The sequence below is a fragment of the Choloepus didactylus genome, chromosome 1 (genome assembly GCF_015220235.1).
Source record: "Choloepus didactylus isolate mChoDid1 chromosome 1, mChoDid1.pri, whole genome shotgun sequence".
NCBI lineage: Eukaryota > Metazoa > Chordata > Mammalia > Pilosa > Megalonychidae > Choloepus > Choloepus didactylus.
The window spans coordinates 65,334,387-65,358,610 of NC_051307.1; the positions used below are offsets into that span (position 1 = coordinate 65,334,387).

The window sequence follows — 24,224 nt, forward strand, 5'->3', positions numbered from 1 at the left end:
CCAAACTTAGGAAAAAACTTTAAAAAAGTAAGACTAGGGTCCAAAATAACGCAAGGACAGCATTCTTCATTCCCATGGGAATCCACTAAAGGTTTCTAAGTATGGAACTACAGTTTTGATTCCTTAACTCGATAGAATAATTGCGGCATGTAAAAAGAAGTGGTACTACCACTTGCTACGTACGTGACCTTGGACAAATTACCAATCCTCATAGCCAATTAGGAGAAGGTACTACATACCGCATTGTACTACTGTGGAGATTAAACAAGGTAGTGTATGAAAAGCGTCTGACACTAGAAGGCGCTCCGACAAAGTTGATTCCCCTTTATGGAAGAAAGGGTAGAGCGGATTTTTCTTTTTTTTTTTCCTTTTCTCTTTACATAGCGTAAGAAACACATGACCCAACAAGAACAGAAGACCCCGCCAGCTACAGCTGCAACTACACCCAGGTCTCCAGAGCCTTCTGAGTCCCCCACATTTCCAGGACGATGCTTCCATTTCCTTTCATTTCTGGGGACCAGACAACGGACCATGAAAACCTAACCGCCCTGTAGTTATTAAAGTCCCTAGCCCAGACCTCCACACAAACCGCACAACCTTCCTCGCCTGTCCTTCAGAATCGGTTCGTTTGTGGCGTCACATCCGCTTCCGAAAGGACCTGTTTTCCCTCTTTACGGCCGCTCTAGGCTGCCGCCTCGCCGGCTGACTCAAACCTCTGTGATTGCTGGGCGGGTCCGTGACGTTCTTGGCGTGGCATCAGGGGAGGCCGCGGCGCGGAAAATGGCGGACGGGAAGGCGGGAGAGGAGAGGCCTGAGAAGCCGCAGGGAGCTGGAACCGTCGGAGGTGAACACAACCCCAGCGTCGCGGGCTGCAGGGATGCTCCGGGCCGTTTTCTGAGTACCCCAGGGTGGGGGGAGTGGGGTGGAGCGAGAATGGGCGGGTCTGGCCCTCATCTGCTGGGGTGCTGAGCCCAGACAAGCCCCGGGCACGCCTGGTGCGGCCTGCTGGGATCCGGGCCTACGTCGCCCCCTTGCCGGGGTAAAACCAGCCACTGTCACCTCCTGGCCACAACGAAGGTCCCGCTTCCGAGGAGAGGGGAGGTGGGCCCTGAAACGGGAGCCTGACCTTTGGGTAGGACCCGGAGCGGCGGAGTAGGAGCCCGCTACCGCCCCACCGGAGACTCACATCACACAAAACACACAGAACCGGCGCGAGTCACCGAGCATTGGCTGCGGAAATTGGCCGCAGGCCGAGTTTCCAAAGGTGCCGGCCTCTCACTTAACCTAGGAGTTAATTACGCTCGTTTCTCTCTGTTCGCTGAGGAGGTGGACGACCGCGGCCTGTTCTCTGTTTATTTTCAAGTTGAATGCTGACCCTTTAATGGGATAGGCCGAGGCGATGGAGAGAAAGAGGAATTCCTCTGCCTGTACACTGGGTCTAGGGTTAGGGTTTGATTGTCTTTCTTTGAAATATCTGGTTTTCTTAAGCTGTTTCTAGCCAACACATGCCAGATATATTTAGGTAACTAAATAGGCTAGTGTGACTCTTCCTGTATTTTGTTACCATATGGAGTAAACTCAGGTTACAGCTGTCTTTATTCTATCGCCCACCACCCCATAAATTTGGTCTTGTACATTACGGGAAAGAAATACCGCGTAATCTCTCCAGCCTCCATTCCCGCATTGTGGTAACAAGGCAAATGATTTGACACGTGCGAACTGATCATAATGTCTTGTTTACAACATTTTGAGTATTATTAACTATGCTAAGTCTCCTGAGTCTTATCCTTGAAAGCATTTAATATGAGAAAATACAGAAGATTAATAGCACATGAAACTATTAGTACCTACTAACATGATCGTTAAAGGGAATTGCTTTAGGAATAAAATTCTGTTGAAAGAAGATGAGTGAAGTATTCAGTTACTTTGGACCCAGAATTTCCTTTTTAAAAACATGGGCAGTGCTATTAGTTGAGCCAAAACCACACGTTTTTTTTCCCTGATAAAATAGCTTATGAAACAGCAGTTTAACCTCCCAGTACTATCTCATTAGGAATTGTTTTCCCCAAAATTATTGTCTTAAAAATTTTCAAGTAAAATCACACAGACAATTAGAAGTAGCTTGTGGAAAAAACAAAGATCTGCAGTTTAAAAAAATCTTATATGGTTTTGACTTTTAGGCCTTCTTTTTCACTGTTGATGTGTTTAATGTGCTGCCAGAATGTACCTGAAGTGTCAGCATAATTCCACTGTGTAATTTACCCAGCACCCTTTCAGTCAGGAGATATTAATTATTAGTTCTGTGGTATGAGTCTTAAAACTGTCTACTGAAGTTTCCATTTTAACATTTTGAGGGAAAGGGGAGGATAAAATTATCTTTGCTAACCTGTATCAGAAAAATTATCTCATTGTTGGTAACTTAGAGTAAGTAATATCCCTCAAATGCTACATAATTTGCCTTGGGTGTGTTTTCCTTCACAAGAATTTCATGCTGTTGCATATAATCTTCTTGATTGTCATATTTTTAATGAGACTGTGCAGAGGAATCATGGTTGAAAATTTCATAACATGGATATTGCTGAATTGTTTATTTTTTGGCAGTTAGTCACTGCTTTGAAAACTATCAAGTTTGTCTTAAAGGCTTATTTAAAAATTATTCTGAATTTTTAATTCCTATTGAATGGTCCAATAAGTTGGCAGTATAAGTATTGTTTTATGAGTGGACTACTTCCATAGTTGACATGAATTTGTTGATCAGAGTAGCTACTTAACTTGAACTTCCGTAAAGAGAAATAATGCAAAGGGTGAGGCTTGGTATAGATTTTTTTTTTTTCTCCCCCTTCCTTTGGTTAGAATTTTGTAGCCCTTTGAAATGTAGAAATTTACAGAAAAGCTATTCAAGCTGTTTTAGTTTATGCTAGAACTACTTTAATGAAATTAACCTTTATTGTGCCAGACTCTAGTAGGATCTTGAATAGTTCACATTTAAGCTTCACCTGTTAGAGAGGTGGCATTGTTCCCTTTTCCCTCATGAACTTAAATTTCCTTTTTTGGTAATTATTTCAAAGTAAGGTACCTTTTGCTCCAAGGCCCATTCCTCTTCCCCAACTATTCAGTGAAAAAAAAAAAAAAAAAAAAAAAAAAAAAAAAAAATCTAGTACTATGTATAATTTGATTTCATATTAATCAAAATCTATGCATTGTGTGTGATCATGAGTGGAAACCAGATAAAAACCCTTTTATTAAAATATTCCTTGCTGAAGAATCTAATTTTATATAGTTTATTCATTTTATGTTTGTGATTTTGTTCTCACTCTTTAAAAAACTGACCATATATCTATTCATTCTCTAAAATACAAATCACATTGCTAAAATTTTCACAGTACTAGTCTGTGGTCACCCAAAATTTTGTTTCCACTGTTCCAAAATATAAAACATGTCATTAAATAAAATGAAAATAGCTGTCCTTGATTCAAACTTCCAACACTAAGGTAGTATGTGTGTTGTTTAAAGGAAAATACTTTGTATGTAGGAATTAATGTTAATATTTAATGGTATATTTTAGGGCTCACATTAGGTTGAAATAATCTCTTCTAATGAACTATTTATAGAATTGTAGAAATTGTCATAGCAGTCATGTTGATAATAACAAATAGATTTGATTATTTTCTTGCTTTGTTTCTCTGCTTATTCCATTTGCTTTATCTCTTAAATGCTTTGTATATTTTGCTGCATAATTGTTAAAAGAGGATTGCATAAAGAAAATAACACCTTAATCCAGGTGACACATTCAGCCTTTCAAGACTTAAGTAACAAGGACTAATAGTGCACCCAGCTTTCTTAATTCTCTCCACACACCTCAACACCTCCTTACTGAAGAGTGGATCTGATCTAAAAATGTTGATCAAGTTTTTACAATTGCTTAAAAAAACAAACAAAATAACTACTTGAGTGTGGGTAAGGCAAAACAGTTACTTACTGTGTCCAGAAATAAATTGCTGGATCTAGAATCAGTCATGTCCTAATAGATATAGTCTGTTTAATCTTCAATATGGACGTATGAAATGGATGGTCTTACTAGTTTGCCTCTTCAGATGATAGTAACTCAGGTATAAATAAAACTGAGTTGCTGACAGTTGATTCTTTAGTGAATGACAAAAGTAATTTTTCCAACTTCCCTTTACAAGCTACCTTTTTCTGGAGCAGTCTATTTGGAAATGTTTCCTATGGTACATTGCAATGGGCCATATAGTATGGTATTCCACTGTTCAAAATTATAATTAGCTGTTTGTTCATGAGAAAGAATAATGTATAAATATAAATATGATTGTTAATAGCTCTTAAGGGTAACTTTCATAGATATTAACTAAGCTTCCAAGTAGAGTTAAATTACTCATGAGAGGATGTCCTAAAAGTCCTCCAAAGTTCCTTTTCAACTTTTAAGATTCTGTGAAAGGTACTTGAGGAACACATCACTCAAGAAAATTATTCCAGGCTATATTTACACTGTAGTTCAGATTAAAATGGGCCTGTGTTCCTAACTAGGTACTTTGTGTAATGTTGCATTATTGAACAATATTATATTACAGTGTATTAGGCAAATGTATTTTATTCTTTTGTGACTAGTTGCTCACAAACTGATTTGTGTAGAAGAATTTATAGACATTAATTTCCAAAAAGCAAATTTCATAAATGATCAATTTGTTGTACGTCTTATATTATATATGATAGTGTTTAGTTGAAGGGTCGTTACTTTTTGTGAACTCTGTTTATAATTTTAAATTGCTCTGTATTTTATGCTAGTTAATTCATGGGAGCCTCTTCTACTGCCACACAATCTCAGTTCCTGCTGTATACTCTAACAAACAGTGGAAGAGACTGTTGGGTCAGTAGGTGACAACTACAGAGGTATCTTCCTTATAACGATGCTTTTTGAGGTTGCTGCTCCCATCAATCTGCTCAGTAAAAATAGCTCATCTTGGTAAGTTGTTTCGACTTCACCAGGACCTGAAGAAGAAGCAGAAAAACCTGTGAAAACTAAGACTGTTTCTTCCAGTAATGGAGGGGAAAGTTCCAGTCGCAGCGCTGAGAAACGATCAGCTGAAGAAGAAGCTGGCGACCTCCCAACAAAGCCTACAAAGATCTCCAAGTTTGGATTTGCCATAGGTAGTCAGATGACAAAGAAAGCATCAGCCATATCCATCAAACTTGGATCAAGTGTGAGTTATTATTTTAAATATAATGTTCACAATGTGTCTTAAGAATTTGCTTTCGAAACCTGCTTACTAGGTTATGGTTAATTAAGTTTAAAAAGGTACATTGCTTGAGGAGTAATTGTTGATTCATGAATTTGCATGCAACTGTTAAGAAAGTGATTAGCATCATGTTCAAGAAAGGTCTGGAATATTAGAAGGAAGACTATTAGGGAATCTATGATTTCTAAAGTGAAAACGAGCTTAGAATTTTGCTAAGTTTAGCAAAACCTCTGAAAAATATTTTCAGAGAATTTCAGTCTATTTTTATCTCTCAATGCCAGTAATATTAAAATTAGTATCTCTAGGACTCAGTTACTGTTTCTTAAAAGATTAGTGTTAGTAAAGTATTGTTTGATAAGAGCTTCCTGATTACCTTTCTTGGGAGCTATAAATGGGCACTGGGTGTTATATTTTCTCTGACAGTAGTCTTTTACCAGTCATCTTTTGCAAACTTTGAATTAATACTTAAAATATTAACTGTGGAATATTAGGTTGAGCCATTTGAGGTTGTAGAGATTTGACTAATTGTGACCTGCAGAAATCACGGTTTCAGATGTTTCAGCCAAATACATCTCTTCTTTAAGGAAAAAAGTTATGTAGTGTTAATTACTGTTGTCTTTAGAAGTGGTTACATTCTTGTGTAAGGAGAAAAATTATAAAACTGCTTTTGAGTTTTTTATTCATATTTTTTTTTGTGACAATTCATGCTCAGTTGCCAAATGTATACAGCTTTAGTTCTGCAAAGAACTTAAAATATGGTCGGAATCAGTTTCTGACCAAAGCCATTCTGTTTAAGTTGTTTCCAGTTTTAAACAAAATACTGTTCATCAGAATTACCTTGTGTTCTCTTCCTTTTGCTTTTTTTTTCCTTTTCTTCCTTTTTTAAAAAAAAATTTAGTATGAACAAAAAACATTTAGCTTATAACTTCATTACTATTCTCCCTGTTTGAGCTGATTCTTTTGTTTAGCCTGTTTTTTAAAAACATGCATATACCTGACAAAATAATTTTTTTGATACAGTGTATTAAACGTGTTCTCATGTACACTTCTAATACATGTGGTCCCCTTAATAGTTGTTATTGAAATTGGGCACAATTCCTAAATCAGATATCCAAATCCCTAGTTGTTCTAAATCATTGACATGATTTAGTAATTGTTGATCATTCTAGGAGGGAGGGTAATGTTTAAGACAGCATATTTATTAAAACTTTTTAATTTTGGGGGAGGGGGGCTGTTTTCATAAAATAAATTATAACCTAAACACAGTCTTCTTGGGGGAGTGAGGTATAGGATATAAACAATAATTGAAACTTATACTTTTGATAATATGATATGAAAAATAGTTGATCAACCACCAAATACTTACCTGTGTCTTGTTTATCTACATCAAATACATGACATCACCTTGAAAAAAGTATAGGGTGTTTCTCAAGTCACCATACATAATCTCTAACTTAACCGTATTTTATTTTTTCAATAACAAGCATTGTTTACATTGTGAAGGGAGAGAAGGGATGATGAATTTTGTCTCACCAGGTCAGAGTAGATTTCACTGATAAGGTGATGTTTGAATTGGCCTTAAATGCAAGCAAGAGGCAAAAGGACATTTCAGATGGAAGGAATTCCATACAAAAGTAGTTTAGACTTGAAGCCATATGGTACATTCAGAAAAGTGTTAATAGTTGGAAGTATTTGGTAGGCAAATGTAGGAACGGAAAGCCTTCAAAATGAAGCTGTAGGAACAGATCATAAAGGGCCTGTATGCCAAAATACAGTTTTGGTTTTATTCTTTAGGTTCTAGTGGAGCCATGGAAGCATTTTAAGGAGTCTTCAGACTTAAATAGATTTGCATTTTAGGAACACTGGCATTCTGGTGCCAGTATACAGGGAGGAAAAAGACACGGAGGGAGGAGGGACGGGAGATTTTCTAACCATAGTCCAGGCAAGTAATGCTAATTGCTTTAGGTTGATAGTTTGTTAATATGATAGGAAGTTAGAGGGAAAGGGACCTTTTAATAGAGCACACAAGTTGAGGAAAATGTTTTCTGGCTTGGATACTTAATGAAGACTATGAAGCTAAAGCACTTGTGGTAGCTGTGAATAGAGCTGTCCAGTAGAGAGATGGCAGCCTGTTTTGGGGTAGGCATAAGGATTTGGTAGTTAAAACTATGGTAATGAATGAAATTGACCAGGGGAAGTACAGAGAAGGATATGTCACTAAAGATAATCTTAGATATGAGTATCCCTTAAGAGGGGAGAAGGGAGGAGAGGCAGACAGAAAACAATGGGGCAGAGGATTATTTGAATAACCACCAAAAGCAGTGTCATAGAAGTAAAGGAATGATGTTTTAAAAAAGGAGCCAGTGATTAGAGTCAAATGCAACAGACTAGTCATTGGTGATTCTGTAGTGAATGATTTTAGGGAGCGGTCAGGGAGGAAGCCAGGTAACAAGGGGTTGACCACTGAATGGGTAGTGAGAGGGTGGACCTAGTGAGGACACATTACCTTTTCAGAAACTTAGAGAAGGTGTGGATGAAGCATGATTATAGGCTAAAGGGCAGAGAGCTAACTACTAGAGAGAAAGAGATTTGGTGCCTTTTATGTTCTCAAGGCACACTGTATTTAATGTTTTCTATGGGAAAAATATTACTAACCATTTTCTCTTGCCATACCAAGTACCCATTAGCTAGCTAATAATAAAGTATAGATCCTAACTAGAAAATCTTTTACAGGAGGGAGTAAAATGGAGATATCACTAGTACATTAAAACTACTCACAAATAATATCTCAATAAAATCGCATTACAAAAAAACAACAAAAAAACTACTCACAAATAACCCACATTTTCAAGAAGAGAATAGATTTGTTCAGAGTACTGAGTTCCTTACTGTATGAGTTTCTGTGAAAATATAAAGTAGAATCTTTCAAGATAAATTATGCATATTGTTAAACAAGCCTGTACAGATTTACTTATGGGATATTCTTTTTAATGTTTCTTCTTCAGAAGCCTAAAGAAACTGTTGCAACTCTTGCTCCAAAAACCCTTTCAGTAGCAGCAGCTTTTAATGAAGATGAAGATGTAAGTTGATACCTAGTGTTGTTTATTTTACTCTGCCTCTTTAAGGAAGGTGTTCATGGTAAATCTTAGGTGTATTAATGAATTTCTTTGCATCTTTTGAACAGTGTTTTTTGTAACACCTACAAAAACTGGATGTTTCTGTTTTTGTGTTTATTTTATTTGGTTCTAAGATTATTTAAAAATACCTTTGATGTTTGTGGCAAGAAGCTTGTGGACCAAATCAACAAATGCTTATTATTATTATTATTATTATTATCATTATCATTATTATTATAATTAGGTTTCTTTTTGTCATTATTTTTTTAATCTGTAGGTTCTGCTTCCAAGTTTTTTTTCCCTTTCAATTTATTTGTTAAAAAATACTTATTATAAATAATAATATGCTGTGCTAGGAAATATGGAGGATTCAAAAAAAAAAAATCCAAACTGCTGACTTTAGTCATTTTTTTAATTGGGGTCTTCAGTTGGTGATACCTTATAGATGCATTCATCTTAGGGAAGTGACTAGAATGCTTGTTCCCCACACTCTAAGGAAGAATAATTTAAATAGTGTAGGTGATTCTGCCTGAAATTGTACTCAGTAGGTCCCAGTTCCCTCATGCCCCTCACAGGGTCCCTATCTTACCATACTTATGAATGACTTATGAAATTTTCAAGGATAATTTTGATTGTCAGCTTTGCCTTATTTGACATTAGAACCTAACCCAACTTAAGATTTGACTCCATTGTATTAACAATTAAGTGTTAAAGGGTACATTACCAGAGCAATATGGGTAAGACTTATTCATTCAGAGAAACACAAACACTGCGGGGCCAGAATGATTTGGGAAGAATATATGAGAAGTAGTATGGGTAGGGTATTAAAACATAGATAAGGTTTTTGATGAACCAGGAAATGCTTTTGTAAGCCAGGACATCAGTTTTCTTGTCATGGGTGGTAAATACTGAGTAATTGCATTTGACCAGACTAGAGATTGTTGTAGAGGAGTATTGAACAAGGATAAATATGGAGCTCAGATTGATAGGTAAAAAATTACTGTGGTTATAACTGTATTCTTTGGGCTTTTGCTCATTGTACATGTTTGAGTGCTTTCTATATACTGAGCATTGGGAGGTTGCAAAGGTAAATCAGACATGTTCCTCTAGGAACTCAGCCTAGTAGAGCAGAGACATATATAAAGTAGTACAAGATACGAAATCAAAAGTATCTGAAGAGATGAAGTGATGTGGAAATTCAAAAGACCTGGATTCTTGTCCTGCCTTGGCTATTTATAACCAGCAGAAAGCCTTTGAGTAAATCACTTTACCTCTTTGGAGCCTTAGTTTCTCAAGTGTAAAATGAAGGCTCAATTAAAATGAAAACATTTAAAACTATTTCTCAGAGTTCTAGGGTTCTGTACAAGTGTCTCAGGAGCTAGTGTCATGTGGGGTGTGATGCCTAAGAGGACTCTCCTTGCCCTTGTTTGACTTATATTTACACTTTTGTCTGTTTCATATTTGGGAATCCAAGTAAGATTTTGTTGGGTGAAAACAATTTATTGCCAAAAAAATTTTTTGAGAAGCACTAGCTTAAATCATATTTAAGTTTTTCTGGCATCTCTGACATTCTTTTTTTTTAAAAATTACATTTCTTTATTGTGAAATTTATCATATATATATATATAATAGTGATAACTTTCAAAGTACAATTTAACAAGTAGTTATATAGGTAATTTCAAATAATGTTATGGGTTAGAATTCCATAGTTTCAGTCCTTTCCTTGTTGTGGAGTATAAGATATATACAGAAAGGTGATAACTTTCAAAGTACAATTTAACAAATATAGAGCAAATTTCAAAGAATGTTATGGTTTACAGTTCCACCATTTCAGTTATTACCTTCTAACTATTCTAATACCCTAGCATCTAAAAAAATTTTATATAAAGATTCAGTATTTGTAATCCTTTGTTAAATCCAATCTTGTCTTTTGCTACCCCTTGCTCTTGTTTAATCACTTTCTCGATCTTCAGAGGTGTCTAGGCAGTGACAACCATACTTGTCCTTATTGAGAAGGGGTGCATCTAGTTATTCTCAAAGAGGCTGTTGCCTCAGGGTTTTAGGGCTTGTCTGGCATAGGAACACTCTGGTGGATTTAAGTTTCTGAGGGAGAAACTTAGTGAGTGAAACTTTTATACAATCTCAGATAGGAACCTAGGTATTTGAGGACTACTTTTGGTTAGGGCTTGGCCTACTGTGGCTATTTGGGATATCTGGCTGGAGCTTGCATAAGATAACCTCCATTTGAAATCTCTTAGCCACTGTAACCTTATTTTGTTACCTTTCTTTTCCCACTTTTGGTCAAGAAGGCATTTTAAGTCCCTCGATGCCAGGGCCAGGATCATTCCTAGGAGTCGTGCCCCATGTCACCATGGAGATTCACTTCCTTGGGAGTCACGTCCCTCTTGGGGGGGTGTTTTAGTTTGCTAATGCTGCCAGGATGCAAAACACCAGAAATGGATCGGCTTTTATAAAGGGCATTTATTTGGTTACAAAGTTACAGTCTTAAGGCCATAAAGCGTCCAAGGTCATGCGTCAACAATCGGGTACCTTCACTGGAGGATAACGGATGGTGTCCGGAAAACGTCTCTTAGCTGGGAAGGCACATGGCTGGCTTCTGCTCCAAGTTCTGGTTTCAAAATGGCTCTCTCCCAGGATGTTCCTCTCTAGGCCGCAGCTCCTCTTCAAAATGTCACTCACAGCTGCACTGAGTTCCCTCTGCTCGTTAGCTCATTTATATGGCTCCACTGATCAAGGCCCACCCTGAACAGGTGGGGCCGTGCCTCCACTTAAATATCTCATCAGAGTTACCACCTACAGTTGGGTGGGGCGCATCTCCACAGAAACAAAGAATTACAGTCTAATCAACACTGACAAAGTCTGCCCATGCAAGATTACATCAAAGATAATGGCATTTGGGGGACATAATACATTCAAACTGGCACAGGAGGGTTAATGAATTCACTTGCCAAGTTGGACTTAGAGAGAGACAGGCCACATCTGAGCAACAGAACAGGTTCTCTGGAGGTGCCTCTTAGGCCTAATTATAGGAATGCTTAACCTATTTACAGCCCTAACTTTCACAAGAGCAAGCCTCAAGATTGAGTGTTTGACTTCTTAAGTAGGGGGTTCCTAATTTCACATAGCATATAGTCTGTCCAAGATAAACAATCAGTGTCTCACATTATGTTCACTTAGTTACACAATCATCACTCTTGATTTTAAACAATTATCATAATACACAACATCCCAGAGCTCTTATCAGCCACTAATTATTCATCCCTAGTACTAGTGTAGTGCTGGTAAGGTACTCCTATAAATATAGTCTATAATATGTAATGGGTAGTTTTTCCGTATAGCACTCTGTTATCTCTTTGTACCAGTGTCATACCTTAGAAGTATTTCATGCAAACACTTAACTTATATTCATAGGGCTACTCTGAGTAGCATGCCTTTAAACAACCTTATAATCCCATTAATGAACCATCATCACCCCTGTCTTTTCCCATACCTTTTAGTTCACCCGCATTATCATGTCTGTACATATTAGCTTATCACTCCCCCTTCACTAGCTTCTGTCTATCTCTAGGTCCCCTATATTTTACATTGCGAGACACTGATTTGACATTGTTCATTGTTCTCTCCATTTGTGTCTGGCTTATTTCACTTAGCATTATGTTTTTTCATCCCTGTTGTCATATGTTTCAGGACCTCATTCCTTCTTACTGCTGCATAGTATTCCATCATATGTATATATGTACTATATTTTGTTTATCCGTGTGTCTGTTGAAGGACACTTGGACTGTTTCCATCTCTTGGCAAGTGTGAACAGCGCCACTGTGGACATCAATGTGCAAATGTCTGTTCGTGTCACTGCTTTCAGATATTCTGGGTATATACCAAGAAGTGAAATTGCCAGATCATAGGGTAACTCAATATCTAGCTTTCTGAGGAATCGCCAAACTGTCTTCCACGATGGCCGTACCATTATATATTCCCACCAGCAATGAATGAAGGAGAGTTCCTGTTTCTCCACATCCTCTCCAGCATTTGAAGTTTCTTGTTTGTTTAAAGGCAGCCTTTCTTCCTGGTGTGAGATGATATCTCATTGTGGTTTTGATTTGCACTTCTCTAATATCTATGAACATTTTTTCATGTGGTTTTTTTTTTTTTTAGCCATTTGTATTTATTCTTTGGAGAAATGTCTTGTCATATCTTTTGCCCATTTTATGATTGGGCTGTTTGTTCTACTGTTTTTGAGTTGTAGGATTTCTTTATATGTACAGGACATCAGTCTCTTCTCAGATATATGGTTTCCCTACATTATCTTCTAGAAGTTTTATAGTACTGTCTCATATTGAGGTCTTTGATCCACTTTAAGTTAATTTTTTATAGGGTGTGAGGTAGGAGTCCTCTTTCATTCTTTTGGATATGGATATCCAGTTCACCCAGTCCCATTTGTTGAAGAGACTTTGTCCCGGCTCAGTGGCTTTGGGGGCCTTATAAAAAATCAGTCAACCATAGATTTTGGGGTCTATTCCTAAACCCTTAATTCAATTCCATGGATCAATATGTCTTTCTTTGTGCCAGTACCACACTGTTTTGACTGCTGTGGCTTTGTAGTAGGCTTCAAAGTCAGGAAATATAATTCCTCCTACTTTGTTCTTTTTTAGAATGTTTTACAGTTTGAGGCCCCTTTGCCTTCCAAATAAATGTGATAACTAGCTTTTCCATGTCTTCAAAGTAAGTTGTTGGAATTTTGATTGGAATTGCATTGAATCTGTAGATCAGTTTGGGTAGAATCGACATCTTAATGACATTTGGCCATCCTATCCATGAACACAGAATATCTTTCTACCTTTTTAGGTACCCTTTGATTTCTTTTAGTAAAGTTATGTAATTTTTTTTTGTAGAGCTCTTTTACATCCTTGGTTAAGTTTATTCCTAGGTACTTGAGTTTTTTAATTGCTATTGTGAATGGAATTGTTTTCTTGAGTGTCTCTTCAGTTAGGTCACTTCTAGGGTATAGGAACATTATTGACTTTTGCACATTGATCTTGTATCTCACACTTGCTGAATTTGTTTATTAGCTCAAGTAGCTTTGTCATCGATTTCTCAGGGTTTTCCAAATATACGATCATATCATCTTCAAATAATGACAGTTTTACTACTTCTTTTCCAATTTGGATGCCTTTTATTTTTTTGTCTTGCTGGATTGCTCTGGCTAGAACTTCTAGCACAATGTTGAATAACAGCAGTGATAACGGGCATCCTTGGAATGATGATAGCTTCATAAAATGAGGTAGGTAATATTCTTTTTTTCTTCGGTTTTTTTGAAAGAATTTGAGTCAGTTCTTTTTGGAAAGAACTTGTATCAACCATCATATCCTTTGGTAAAACTTCCTTGTGACGCCATCTGGCCCGGGCTGTTATTTGTTGGAAACTTTTTGATGACTGGTTGGATCTCTTTATTTGTGATTGGATTGTTGAGGTTTTCTATTTTTCTCTGGTCAAGTCTAAGCTAGCCACGTGTTTCCAGGAAATTATCCGTTTCCTCTAAACTTTCTAGTTTGTTGATATACAGTTGTTCATAGTATCCTCTTATGATTTTTAAAATTTCTTCAGGATCCACAGTAATGTCCCCCCTCTCATTTATGATTTTGTTTGTTTGGGACTTCTCTCTTTTTGACTTTGTCAGTCTAGCTAATCTTCTCAAAGAACCAACTTTTGGTTTTACTGATTCTGTTGTTTTTGAGTTCTCCATATCATTTCTGCTTTAATCTTTGTTATTTCTTTTCTTTGACTTGCTTTAGGGTTAGTTTGCTGATCATTCTCTAGCTTCTTCAGTTGTTCCATTAGTTCTTTGATTTTAGAGCTTTCTTCCTTTTTAATGTATGCGTTTAGAGCTATAAATTTCCCACTCAGGACTGCCTTCGCTGCATCCCATAGGTTTTAATATGTTGTGTTCTTGATTTCATTCATCACTAGATGTTTAGCATTTTCTCTTGCAATTTCTTCTTTAACCCACTGATTGTTCAGGAGTGTGTTGTTTCACTCCACATATTTGTGAATGTTCTGGTTCTTTGATGGTTATTGACTTCTGGTTGCGTTCCGTTATGGTCAGAGAATGTGCTTTGAATAATTTCAGTATTTTAAAATTTATTGGGCTTGTTTATGCCCCAGCATATGATCTATCCTGGAGAACGTTCCATGAGCACTAGAGAAGAATGTATATCCTGGTAATTTGGGATGTAATGCTCTATATATGTCTATTCAGTCTAATTCATTTATTACTTTGTTTAGGTTCTCAATTTCCTTATTGGTCCTCTTTTTTTCTATTTATAGAAGATAGTGGTGTAGAATTCTCCCACAGTATTGTAGAAACATCTTTTACTTCCTTCAGTTTGGCCACTGTTTGTCTCATGTACTTTGGAGCACCTTGATTGGTGCATAAACATTTATGATATTTCTTCTTGGCGAATTGTACCTTTTATTAACATATAGTATCTTTTTTTTTTTTTTTTTTGTCTCTTATGACATCTTTGCATTTAAAATTTATTTTGTCTGATATTAATATTACTTCCGTTCACTTTCAATCTGTGTCACAGGGTCTAAGATGAGTCTCTTGTAAACAACATATTGATGGTTCATAATTTTTAATCCACTCTGCCAATCTATACCTTTTAGTTGGAGAGTTTAATCCATTCACATTCAGTTTTGTTACTGTGAAGGCAGTTCTTGAATAAACCATCATATCCTTTGGTTTTTATTTGTCAGATCTGTTTCTCACCCACTCTACCCTTTTTTTTTCTCTCTCTTTTAAGTTTCCCTTACTAAAACTTTTCAGTTCTGTGCCCTTCTCCAGAACTTTCTCCTTTCCTTTTTTCTCAGCCATTAAAACTCCCTTTACTACTCTGTTAGGATTCTCTAGGGAAACAGAACCAACAAGAGATTATCTGTAAATATAAAATTTTATAAAGGTGTCTCATGCAACTGTGGGGATGCACAATTCCAAATTCTGTAGGGCAGGATGCATGAGTCCAAATTCTGTAGGGCAGGCAGCAAACTGGCAGCTCCTATGAAGGTATTCAGTGAACTCCTTAGGAAGTTCACTGCTGGCTGGCTGGCTGAAGAAATGAAGGTCCTCTCTCTGTCTCCCTCAGAAGTCTTCAACTGATTGGATTAAATCAGCTGAGTTCTCTCATTGCAGAAGATGCATCCGTTGTTGATGCAGTCAGTCACAAGTTCAGTCAATTGACTAGTTATTTAATATACCAGCCTTCTGGTTTATTAACCAGCCACAAATGTCCTTGCAGTAACAGGCCAGTGCTTGCTTGACTAGACATCAGGACACCATCACGTGGCCAAGTTGACACATGAACCTAACCATCACAAATACTTCTTGCAGGGCACATCTCTTGTTAACACATTCTCAGCATTTGTTTGTGAAATTTTAAATTCTCCCTCCATTTTGAAAGGGAGCTTTGCTTGATAAAGAATTCTTGGCTGGCAGTTTTTCTCTTTCAGAGTCCTAAATATGTCATACCACTGCCTTCTTGCCTCCATGCTGCCCGCTGAGTAGTCACTAGTTTAGTCTTATGTGGTTTCCCTTGTATGTAGTGAATTGCTTCTCTTTTGCTGCCTCCAGGAGGTGCTCCTTCTCTTCAAGATTTGAGAGTCTGGTTAGTATATGTCTTGGAGTATGTTTATTTCGATTTACTCTATTTGGGCATCTTTGATTTGCATGTTTGTGTTGTTTAGAAGGGTTGGGAAGTTTTCCCCAACTATGTGTTCAAATACTCTTCCCTAGTCCTTTTCTCTTCACCTTCTGGGATACCAGTGATTCTTATATTGGTGCGCTTCATGTTGTCCATCATTTCCTGAGTGCCATTTCAAATTTGTTTATTTTTTTCACCATTTGTTCTTTTGTGTGTTCACAGTCAATTGCATTGTCTCTGAGTTCACTTGTTTCTTCTGCCTCTTCAAATCTGCATTTTGTGTCTGTAGTATATTTTTAATATAATCAGTATCTTTTATTTCCATAAGATCTTTTTTTGTTTTTTGTTTTTTTATTATTTACTCTTTTAAATTCTTTTTTATGCTCTTCTAGAGTCTTCTTGATGTCCTTTATGTCCTTAGCCAACTCACTGAAGTTGTTTTGGAGATTAGTGTTTACTTCTTTGATTAATTGCTCCAAGTTACGTGTTTCCTCCGGCTTTTTAATTTGGTGGTTTGGGTTGTCCATATCTTCTAGTTTCTTCATATTCTTTATGATTTTCTTTTGTTGGCCTCACGGCATTTGCTTATTGTGATAAGGTTATTTGGGGATGTGCAGGATTATTTGAACATTTATTTATAATTTGGCAGAGGTACAAGTTGATGGGTTGCACTTTCCCTATTGTACCAGCAGATGGTACCCTCAAGCTAGCTCTCCCCCAACTTCGTCTGTGTGTTTGGTGGGGTTCATACTGCATGGAAATCCAATCAGCATACCAGTTTTCTGTGTGCACTTGGGACTGCCAGCCCTGTGGGAGGGAGGCGGACCTGCGGAGAGTCTGCTCCAGGGCACAGGGGCCCTGGCAGTTCCCGGGGCTGCAAGTGGACCTCTCTGGGGCTGTGGAGCTGCACGTCTCACACTCCAGTTCAGGTGCACCACAGTCCCTGTCCACCGTGCACCTACAAGTCCCTGGGGTTGGAGAGGCGCTCCTTGCGCTTCCATGCAGCGCCCTTGCCAGTCAGCTTTGCTCACCTTGGGCTTCTGTGGAGGAAGGGTAAATGTGGTCACCAGAAGTCCACCAAATCCTGAGTTTCCACTCAGGAGCTTTCAGTCTAGAGGCTGTGAAGGGTTATCTCCCCAGCCAACTGCTGAGATGGTTAAATGGGGTGTGGAAAGCTGCTCATTCCTGCGCTTGGTGGCTGCTGCAGCCACCAGTCCCTGGCACGGGAGCTCTCAGCTGCAGGATTGTGAAGGGTTTACTCCCCAGCCAGCTGCTGAGATGGGTGCACAGGGCTTGGAAAACTGTTCGCTCCTGCATGGCGGCCAGCTCTAGCTTCCAGTATCTGGCACGAGAACTATTGGCCATGGAGCTGTGAAGGGTTATCTCCCCAGCCAACTCCTGAGAAGGGTGCATGGGGCATGCTGAACCAAACACTCACCCCATCCTTTCAAATGCATTCTCTCTGCCTCTCCAGCTAATTCCCCACATGTGGTATAGAAGTCTCTCCCTGGCTGGTGGCACCCTGGAACTTCTGTTCCTGGAGTGCTTTCTGCCCTTTATCTAGTCTTTTTCTCAAGGATTTTGCTCTATCTCTCCTAATCCACCATCATCCCCTAAGTCCCCTCTAACATTCTTAAGAGATAAGGTACTAAGACATTTGGATATATACAGATTATACACGGGAAGGACAATATAAAAAGAAGGGAGCAGCATGTACAAAAGTGCAGAGGCTGGAAATTGTAAGCACACATAAGAAAGCTTACTTTGAGGGCTTACAATTTGAATATCTTTTCACATAAGTTTGCCCTACATACATCCCTGTAAATTGTGTGACATATTTATTCCTATTTTGCAAATGGAAAAATGAACTTGTGTTTATGAGTGTGTGCTAATATACACTGATGCTGCACTAGAACTTAGGTCTTCTGGTTTCTAATCCTGTCTTTGCTTCATTCCTTACTGTCTTCTCTAACTTTTTTTTTTTTTTTTTTGAGAAATTTTAGATAGGTTGAGACAACACTCTGCTACAGTATAGTAATGGGAGTGAGTAAAAGGTAAATTCTTAAAAAGAATAACATATCCATCTGAAATCTTTATCTGGTTCTTTTTTGTTATGTAGAGCATAGTTAAATAACCCTGGATATGTCTCTGAACCTGAAGTATATTGAACAAAGAGAGCACATTTTTGATTATTTTCAAAATATATGGTTAATGTTTTTTCAGTTATGCCACTTTAGTCTCCTTTAATCTGGAAAAATTCTCAGCGTTTCTATGTATTTCATGGCATTAATATTTTTGAAGAGTATAAGCCCATTATTTTATAGAATGATGTTTTCTCCTGATTAGATTCACATTACTTACTTTTGGTAGAAATACCACAGAATGGGTGCCAAGTTCTCAGTGCGTTGTGTCAGGGAGCACATGCTGTCAGTTTTCCTATTACTGACAAGTGTTAATTTTGGTCATTTGGTTAATGTGGTATCTGACTGGTTTCTCTAGTGTCAAGTTACTATTTTGCGTTCTGTAATTAAATATATCTTGCAGGGATAAACTTTGAGAATATGTGAATATTCCATGATTCCTCATTCACTGCCTAGTGTTAGCATCCATTCATGATTCTTACCTGAATCAGTTATTATGATGATTTTTGCCAAATGGTGATTTTCTAATTCCGTCATCCCTTCTACGTATTATTAATTGACTTACTGTAAGGAAGTGCTTCCCCTTAACCCTTTTTAAATTTATTTTTTTTATTCATATCAGTGTAGATTCATGCGTTCTTTATTAAATAGGTTATAATAGTTTATTGCCTGTAATGCTCAAATTGTTTTCAGATTTGACCAGTGGAAGCCCTTTAAGCTGAATTTTGAGGGTACCCTTTTTATGTTTAACACTGCAACAGCATTTATACATAACATATATATATAGAAAGAAGATTGACTTGTTACATATATTTTTCAGCAAATTTATAAGCATGGAAGAACAGTAAAGAATGAGCCTTTCAGATGTCTTTATAGTAAAGAAGATATTTTTGAGAATGAGCAATACTGTAAAATGGTTAAGGGCCTTTGCTTTGTCATCAGTGTTTGCCACTCATTACCTTTATGACCTTGGGCAAGTTAGGTCTCATCTGCAGCATGAGAATGATGAGAATCATATCCACCTTGTGAGATTATTAGGATTATAAAAGAGTGTTCATATTAAAGCATTTTACACAACGTATAGCAATGTATAAACAACTAAATGAGAATATTAGGATTTTACTAAATTTTTTTCTTTATTCAACATCAGCATACTAGAAGTAGGCATTTTTTAAAATGTAGTTAAGATAAATAATTCACTGATTTTCTTTTTTTACCTAATTTTATAATATTGAAAATGCTAAAAATATTAATTAACATTGTTTTGATATTAATATTAATTACTACTAAATATTAAGATGTTGATATTAATACTAATTTTAAATATCATTAAATTTAATGTTAATTTTTATTTTTTTCTCCAGAGTGAGCCAGAGGAAATGCCTCCAGAAGCAAAGATGAGGATGAAGAATATTGGAAGGTATTATAATTTTTCATTAATATAGTATTACAGAAAATGTTAGGGGTGAATTCAGAGTGAGAATAAATTGTACATAATCTTTTAGTGTTCAGCCTTTTCTCAAGTATTTGGGCAAAACAGTTTTCACCACTTTCTATATGCTAAATGCTTAACTAGGATTCAAAGATGAGTAAGACACAGACCAATCCTTATGAAGAAAAATAATGTGATGTTGTGTAAGCTATCAGTGATTTATTTTTAAGAAAAAAAATAACAATAAATTAAAGCTATTTTCAGATACATGTAACCTACTTTTTTCAAATGAGAAAGAACTTTCAGAAATTTTCCCAATTTAAAATTTAAATGAAAAATTTTTTTCTGTCATAAAATAGAATGCCATTTAGTCACTTCACTTGTGATACAATTCCCACAACCTAATCTCGATCCTGTGTGTTCTTTCTTCCTTGGTAATTAGATGCCAAATACCCAAATAAGACAAATAAAAGTATTTCTGTTTTCCTCCATTGTTTCTGTTGCCATGGAAATAACGTTAATTTCAAATTAGCATGGTGTTCATTTCACTTTTTATGATTTAAATGGATAATTTAGAGGCTAAAAAGAAAGTTAACTTCAAATCAACACATACTGTGTTCCATTTCTTCCAAATGTATGAACCTCACCCAAAAAACTACGTATATAAACCATATAGATACACATACACACACACACCGTATATAAACATTAGTCTTTCGAGATTCAGGTCTATGATTCAAGTGGAAACAGTCCCAGTGGCTGCCTGCCTGCCTTCCTTTCATTCTGGAACCTAAATAAGAAATAATTTCGAATTGTAACCTAATCCAAACACCCCATATACGTATTTCTAAACATATTATGTTAAAAAAGAAAAGTCCCTCAAACTGACCATACTATGTGTGATACATCTTCATGTTTTTATTTTTGTTTTTCTATTTCATCTTATTTTCTCTTTTCAAATGCTGATGACAAGCTACCAGATTAATGTCATGATCCTGTTAATGGGTTGCAGCTCACAGTTTAAAAAACTGTAATGGTTCCCAATCTTAACTGTGCTTCAGATTCCTTTTAAATGTTTGTTAAAACTACAGATTTACTTAGCTGTACCTCAGGTCTACTGAGTTTAAAATTCTAGGATTGGGTCTGTGGAAAGGTTGTAGAGGATCTGATACTCAGCCTCTGTTTAAAATAGTCACCAAACAAATGTGCATTGAATGAGGTTAAAACATAGCCCCCAAAAAGGCTTTATATTAAATTTTAAATAAATTTATTTCTTTTAACACAGGGATACACCAACATCAGCAGGACCAAATTCCTTCAACAAAGGAAAGCATGGGTTTTCTGATAACCAGAAGCTATGGGAGCGAAATATAAAATCTCACCTTGGAAATGTCCATGACCAAGACAATTAAATGATGTGTTTTGAGATTGGGGTGTGGGGGTGGGTGTAAAGTTAAAAGGAACAGTTTCCTTTTTTAAAGAATGGTATAAGACTATCTTTGGAGCCGCCTTTTTTTCTTTCTTTTTTTTTTTTTAAGATTGAGTGGTACACTAATAAATGAGAGTTTGAAATTAGAGGTAATTTATGTTTTATATACAGATTTCAAGACATTTGCTAATTTTGTAGTTTCATGTGATTAGTTTCCAAAGGTTACAGATAATAAAGAAATCAGAAATGGTACCTTTTTAGAATTGCATATTTTTTTAGACACAATTATTAGCACATTAAGAGGGAAACAAAAAGTAATTGCCTATTTAACCTGGTTCTTCAAAATGCAAGCAGTTGCTCTCTTAACTCCCTCATTACCTGAACTGTCTGGCTCCCAGGAACAGCCTTATAGAAGGGGGGAGTATTGTATTGGGAGGAGAATGTTACTGGACTATTGACTGAAAGTAAACTTAAATCAATTTAAAACACAGCTTTTTTTCCTATGGGCATTTGTTTCGTTTCAAGTCATCATAAACTAGTTATTGCATCGCTAGCAGTGGATACAGGCTTAGCTCTTTAAAAATAAACACTTTTTGAAATTCTGTGTAAACTGTTGAGTATTTGAAATAGCTCACTTACTTAATGGGTCTTGTCTACCTTCATTAGTCTTCAAAGAATGACCATTTGCTACCAAAGTAAATCAGTATTTTGAATGTGCTTCTGTTGGTTTTTGTTTTTAGCTAGTTCTTGTCAGCATTTCCACCAGAACTTGAGGTAAATCATAAGGAAGCTGTTTCTTTTAAAATACAAACCACCACCAAAAAAAATATATAAATGTACATATTGCTTAAATATTTGGCTATTTTTATTTTTTAAAAGATATGAACACCAAAAAAAATTAACATTGTGTGAAGATGGAAAATGAGAAGATGCACTTTCTGTACTTTGTCAAAGCATTTAAGTTACTAACTTGTGAAATCCAATTTGAATTTAACTTTCTTATTAATAGAATAATATGGCTTATTTTAAGTGTCTATGTATTGAAGAATTGCCTCTCAAAAGCACATTTTAGGGAAATGGAAGGAAAATGCATCTTCAAATGTAGTTCATGGAATCTGATCACATATACTTTGTCTCTGTGTTGTAGGGTTTGGTTTTATTTTTGGTATTTTTGTATTGTGTATGAACTTTTTTTAATGTGACAGTAAAATGCATCTTTAAAAGCATAGTCACAAATAAAAGAAACATTTAAGTATAATGGTTTCCTTAAAAATTCCTACAATGTTAAATTTGGAGGCAGCTTCAGACTATTTTATTGGTGGTGACTGCTCACTGATCTCTTCTAATAGGTAATTAATAACTCCAGAGACGCAGCCTGACTTGTATATTTCTAACACTTTGTTCACTTGCATTTAAGTTCAGAATAGGCCCCAAGTAAAACAATGGAAATATAGATGGAACTATTAGTTCTTACATGATTTAATTTTATCAAGATAATGTGGATTTAACTTACTTAAATATAGACAGACTTTACATTTTCATCCATTTTATTGTTTGTTAAAATAACAACTATCCCTCTCCTATATATTCTTTTCTTGACCCAAATGAAATATTTACCTAAGGTCAAGATGGGAGAGAGAAATGACTGAGATGAATGTCTTTACTAAAATACCAATAAATTTGTCAAGCTCAATAGTGTTCTTATTTTCTGTTCTACTTAATTGTTGCTTGTTTTTGTTTGTTGTTGTTACTTGTTTTTTTTTACAACGAAGTTAGACAAATATGATGGTTGTTTTTACTCAGCTTGTTGGCCAGAGTAATGGATTTGAAATTCCTAGATATTAGAGTCTACCTGACTTAACACATAATTGCATTATAGCATCTAAGGTTGGAAAAGACTAAAAGGGCCAAACCAATCCAAATCCTCCTCCTCTTTTACTGCCAAAGTGTTCTCTGTCCTATGCTGCAGAAAGTCCTGCCAAGGCATACATTTGAAGATCCCTAAGTTCCAGAAGGTATTCTCTTACTAATGTCTACTATCCATTAGCCCTATATATAGATTTAAGACTATTAAAAACAAACAAACAAAAATACCTAATCCCACTTCTACTTAATAGCTTTCTTTTTTCTTTTTAGTACAATAAGAATATTTATTGAATAACAGGATAGAAATTTCAGATATTACCATAGAAAGAGCTAGGCAAATCATAAGAAACCTTGACATTAACAACAGAGAGATTTTTTAACACTTGAGGATTATTTAATACATGAAGGTTAAAATGTAATTTTAAAGCATGGCATGTTTAAAAAATAACAAATCTCACATGTTTCCCTTGCCTAAATTATATTGTTTTATTTTCTTAACATGAAATATTTCAGACACTGGAGAAGAATATAGAGTAACATGATTACCATTTATCATTCAGCTTTATAAAACTGATTGCTTTATTTTCCTCAGATTTGATATAGGAAAAAAACATTGTCATACTGTTCTTTTTTACTCTCTAGAGAAAATCATTTACAAATATTTTATTCCTAATTTTACATATTATATTTGTATATGCCCATAAAGCAGTGTATGTTGTCATTTCGTATTTTTGAACTTTTACCTAAATGTTATCATACTTGTAGGCTCATTATGAAATGTTTTTCATTTAATATTATTTTTCTGAGATAGATCCATGTCAATATATATAGCTCTAGTTCATTTATTTTACCTGCTGATTAGTAGTCTATTTTATGAATGTACCACAGTATACATCATGTATCTATTTTTTTTATTTTTTTTAAATGCAGTAGCTTTCTTCAAATATTTGAAGCTATCATTCTGCCCTGCATCCCTGCCTGCCCTCCACAAGTTAAATAGCCTGTTTCTCTGATCATTTTTTAATATTGATGCTTCCAATCCCAGTTCAATACCACAGAGTTCATTCTAGTCTTCCTCCTTTCTATATTTCCAACTCCTTTTTCCAAAAGAGTGAGAAACTTGGTTTTGATTATCTCTAATACGTTTCCTTATTTGCTAAGTTCTAGAGTACACGTAAAATAGTTTCAGAATTACCCATTCCCCTCTGAAACAAAACTACTAACCAGAGTACAGCATTCATTATTTATTTTTTTAGGTATGTGAAAC

The 24,224-nt window shown here is 36.1% G+C and overlaps 1 protein-coding gene across 2 annotated transcripts; it reads left to right on the plus strand.

The window, feature by feature from the left end:
- The first annotated feature begins 700 nt into the window (after positions 1-700).
- Positions 701-22,784, plus strand: LOC119532506 (PEST proteolytic signal containing nuclear protein). Of its 2 annotated transcripts, XM_037834986.1 has the most exons (6): positions 755-844; positions 4,804-4,981; positions 5,057-5,219; positions 8,261-8,335; positions 19,595-19,650; positions 20,948-22,784. In XM_037834986.1, the coding sequence occupies exons 2-6, from the start codon at positions 4,926-4,928 to the stop codon at positions 21,072-21,074; spliced, it is 477 nt and encodes a 158-aa protein (XP_037690914.1). In that variant the 5' UTR covers positions 755-844; positions 4,804-4,925; the 3' UTR covers positions 21,075-22,784. The 2 variants fall into 2 exon arrangements, with proteins under 2 accessions (XP_037690910.1, XP_037690914.1); XM_037834982.1 differs by lacking the exon at positions 4,804-4,981 and having other exon boundaries at positions 701-844; positions 5,005-5,219.
- Positions 22,785-24,224: the final 1,440 nt, after the last annotated feature.